This window comes from Fragaria vesca, linkage group LG1 (genome assembly GCF_000184155.1).
Source record: "Fragaria vesca subsp. vesca linkage group LG1, FraVesHawaii_1.0, whole genome shotgun sequence".
Classification (NCBI taxonomy): Eukaryota; Viridiplantae; Streptophyta; class Magnoliopsida; order Rosales; family Rosaceae; genus Fragaria; species Fragaria vesca.
In genome coordinates, this window is record NC_020491.1 from 19,596,726 (window position 1) to 19,601,053 (window position 4,328).

The window sequence follows — 4,328 nt, forward strand, 5'->3', positions numbered from 1 at the left end:
TATGATAATCAGAGTCGTCCGAATAATCATACTATATATTAATCGTACAATAGTCGTAATATATACTAATCACACTCATGATAATCAGAGTCGTCCGAATCATCATCATCCTCAGTTTGGCCAGAATACTCATCATCCTCTATGTATTCGTCATCTATGAAGCCGTTGTCATCATGATTGGGGATGCGAGGTTGTAGCGAGTTCAGTTCAGATAGTGTAACTGGAAGGTAACCTATGATAGCCGAACCGTGTTGGTTGTTGACACAAATATCCTCAGTATCAGGGACTACATGTGGAGAATCCTCTTGATATGGTTCATTCGGTTGATCAGTTGTTATTGGTTCATTGGGCCCACTTTCATCATCCCCTCCCAGTGTAGCTGCACTCCAAATATTCCTATATGACATCACCTGCACCACTTTCCAACCCTCACCCATAGCCGGATCATCAAGATAAAACACTTATTTCGTCATGGTGGCAAGAATAAACGGCTCATTCTCATACCATACACTGTTTGAGTCCAGTGATAACAAGCCACGATCCAGAATTGTACTCCTCCGTCTAGTTAGGTCAGTATTGAACCATTTGCACTTGAACAACACGACTGGCATACGGTTGCCATAGATTAGTTCGATGACACTGACAAGAACCTCGTAGTAGTTGAAACCCAGACCCTCAACCATGACTCCATTGTTTTGGTTGACATGGCCTTCATCTCGTTCTGACGTCACAAACTTAACACCGTTCACAAAACATCCAGCACGAACTCTGTGGCTTTGGGGTCCTCCAGCCAACAAGTGCAACTCCGGGTCGTAAGAAGCAGGAAACTGCTGTTGAATGTGCATCATCTGTAACAATTTTAATACCAACGTTGTTATATTATGTAATATCAAAAAGCAACATATCTTTAATTTATGTAACATCATATATATTTATATTATGTAACATCACAAAGCAACATATATTTAATTTCTGTATCATATATACATATCGATAGAAATCAAGAAAATCTCTCTTGTGTATGACTTCGTTACCATACTGCCTTTCCAAATGGGACTTGAAGTATCGCTCGGCTTCTTCGCAATGTTGAAGGACACACCAATGAGCCTCTTTGCTCTCATCATTACTTAATCTTTCAGAATTACTTAACCTGCCATACGGTTCAACATCGTTGGAAACAACTGATAGATCGAATTGCCAGCTACTACCCGCTCCAGAGGATTCTCCCACTATGTCTTCATCATTGAGATATGCGCTGCAGCAAGTTACGCACTCAGCCTGAATGTATGCCGCCGTGATCGACCCTTCAGGGAAACGTTTGTTTTTGTTCTTCTTCTTGAAATCCCCCAATTGCCTGCAAAACAAATATATATGCAATTCTTATAATAAATATTTAAAATACCATTTATCTTAATTTGAAAGGATGATTAATTAGAATAAATATGAGTGCATACGTACCTCTCATTTGGATAGCACCAGGTATACTGTATCAGACCAGTACGCAACACTTGTTCGGGAAGGTGGATCATGAGGTGAATCATGATGTCAAAAAAAGTGGGGGGAAAGATCCTCTCCAGCTTGCACATGATGTACACAATGTCTTCTTGCAATGACCGAACATCAGACTTTTTAAGCTCTTTAGCGCATATCCTCTGAAAGAACTTTGACAAAGCCACTAACGTGTCAACCACATCACTCTGCAAATACGGTCTAATGACCACGGGAAGAAGATGTTGCAGCAAAACATGACATCATGAGTCTTCAACCAACTAATCTTATTTTCCCCCATCTTAACACATCGAGCGATATTCCCTGCATACCCATGAGGATACTTAACGTTTCCAAACCACTGAAACACTTCTGCCTTCTTTTGAGGATGGACTATGTAGCCTGCTTTCGGCATTATGGCTTTTTTTGTTTTTTTGCTCTCTACTAGCCATAGCTGGGGGCGTATACTTATCATCTTAAGATCAACACGGGCTTTGGGGGTGTCTTTTTTCTTATGTTTAAGATTCAGAATTGTTCCAAGAACGCTGCCACAAACATTCTTCTCTATGTGCATGACGTCCAAGTTGTGTCTGATTTTCAAGGTCGACCAGTAAGGCAATTCAAAGAATACACTTTTGTGCGTCCAATACTTAAACTCATCAGGCGTGGGAGGATTCAAGTTAGTTACTTCTTTACTCGTGCTCAAATATCTGTACCAGTGCTGGTGAAGCCTCTCCAAAATCCACTCACCAGACCTCCCTAGGGGTTTCAGATTATGCTCCTCAGTCCCATTAAATGCATCAGCATCCCACCGCCACTCATGATCCTCGAGAAGATGTCTACGAGATCCCAAGAAACACATTTTTTCGGCATGCCAACTAGAATTGACGCCATCTATGCATACCGGGCAAGCCTTGTACCCCTTAGTTTGTTGGCCAGACAACATCTCGTAAGCTGGAAAATCACTGATGGTCCAAATAACAGCTGCTTTCATCATGAATGAAGTTTGACCATGCCTGTCAAAAGTAGGGAGTCCATTTTCCCATAACTTCTGCAACTCGTCAATTAATGGTCTCATGTACACATCCAAGCACTTTCCTAGAGAACACGACCCTGGAACCATAAGCGTAAGGAAATTGTACTCTTTCCTCATACACATGTTGGGAGGTAGATTGTACATAAATACTATCACAGGCCAAATGCTGTAAGACAAATTCATGTTTCTAGTAGGGTTGAATCCGTATGTTGTAAGTTCGAGTCTGACATTTCGACAGTCTCCAGCAAATTCGGGAAAAGAACGGTCAAAGTGCTTCCAAGCCTCCCCGTCTGCGGGGTGTGTGAGATTATCCGGATCTATGCTCTCCTCTCCTTGGTGCCTTGCCTGGTGCCATCTCATATGTTTGGCCGTATGTGAAGACATGTACAGACGTTGCAAACGAGGACCCAACGGGAAGTAACGAAGAACCTTCTTAGGAATGGGCTTTTTCTCCTTAGATGAAGTGGAAGCTTCATACCTTGGCTCATAGCAGTGTAGGCACTCAACTTCATCCTTGTTATCTATGTAATACAACATGCAATTATTGACGCAAGCGTCTATCTTCTGGTGATCAAGATCGAGGTCAGCCAACATGCTTTTTACCTGGTCGAAATTTTCCAGACAACAGTTACCTTTAGGAAGAACTTTCTTCATAAGTGCAATATCGTCATCAAAACATGCGTTAGTCTTTCCTCGCTTGTTTTTTATCTCCATTTGCTCCATGGCGATACCCAACACAGTATGCTCACTGCCAGGATACAATGGGGTTTGTACTTCCCGTACAAGCCTGTTGTAGTCAACGTGGGAGACATTAGGGAACGTGTCAGGGGCGTTGTCATAAACAACATTTTACTGATATCCTGAGGCGGCGAACGAGAAGGCATCGTTTAAGAGGTTCATCACAGCAGGGTCCCCGTAACTAGCATTGGAAGATTTTGCCTGCTGATTATGTTGTGCTTGAATTTCTGCAAGTGTAGGCATTTGAACTTGATTTTCGCCGTGCCATGTCCATGTGGTATAACTAGGACAAATACCGTTTAGTGCCAAGTGAGAATACATGTCTTCATATGTTACTGATGTCCGATTGAGACATTTGTTGCACGGACATATATGAATAACTTTGTCTGGAGGACTATGTAGACGCACAAACTCAAGAAAATCAAAAATGCCTCTCATATAAACTGGGGACCCCCTCCTTAATTGCATCCAGCTCTTGTCTATGTTGTACACTATAATAACAGGAAACAAAAATATATAATAAAAAAATACGTGAATAAAATAAAGACAAGAGAAATATACACACACACACTTTGTTGGGAAATAAACATTTACTAAAAACAAGAATTTTAAAGTCCATTTCAATGAAAAACTGTTGAGTAACCCATATTAATGTTTTAACGCCTCTAACAATTAATATTATACCCTTATTGCATTAATTAATTACACGTTCTCTCTGATGTTCAAAAAAAAATAAACCACGTTCTCCCAGACTCCCACTCTCCACGATCAACCGAACCCTCACCTCTCCCACTCTCTCTATCTCTCTCTAACACTCGATAACGATCTCTGGTTTAGGGTTCTTCACGATCTTCGTGATTCCATCAATCAGGCCACGTCGCTCTCTCGTTAAATATATGTCGACTTCGTCGCTCTCCGCATGCAGATAAATCCCAGTTGAGCAAGAAATCGCTCTCTGCCCTAATCTCAGTCGATCGAAGTTGATCTGTGGTTCAATCTCGGCGTTGCTGTCACTTTCAATCGCTCACGCTCATCGTCACTCTCTGGTTGAATATCAGCGTCGATA

The 4,328-nt window shown here is 41.6% G+C and overlaps 1 protein-coding gene across 1 annotated transcript; it reads right to left on the reverse strand.

Moving 5' to 3' along the window:
* Positions 1 to 461: 461 nt before the first annotated feature.
* LOC101304430 lies at positions 462 to 3,247 on the reverse strand. Its single transcript, XM_004289464.1, has 5 exons — positions 2,571 to 3,247; positions 1,821 to 2,453; positions 1,459 to 1,710; positions 1,027 to 1,150; positions 462 to 848 (listed from the first exon to the last, which is right to left on the reverse strand). The coding sequence occupies exons 1-5, from the start codon at positions 3,245 to 3,247 to the stop codon at positions 462 to 464; spliced, it is 2,073 nt and encodes a 690-aa protein (XP_004289512.1).
* Positions 3,248 to 4,328: the final 1,081 nt, after the last annotated feature.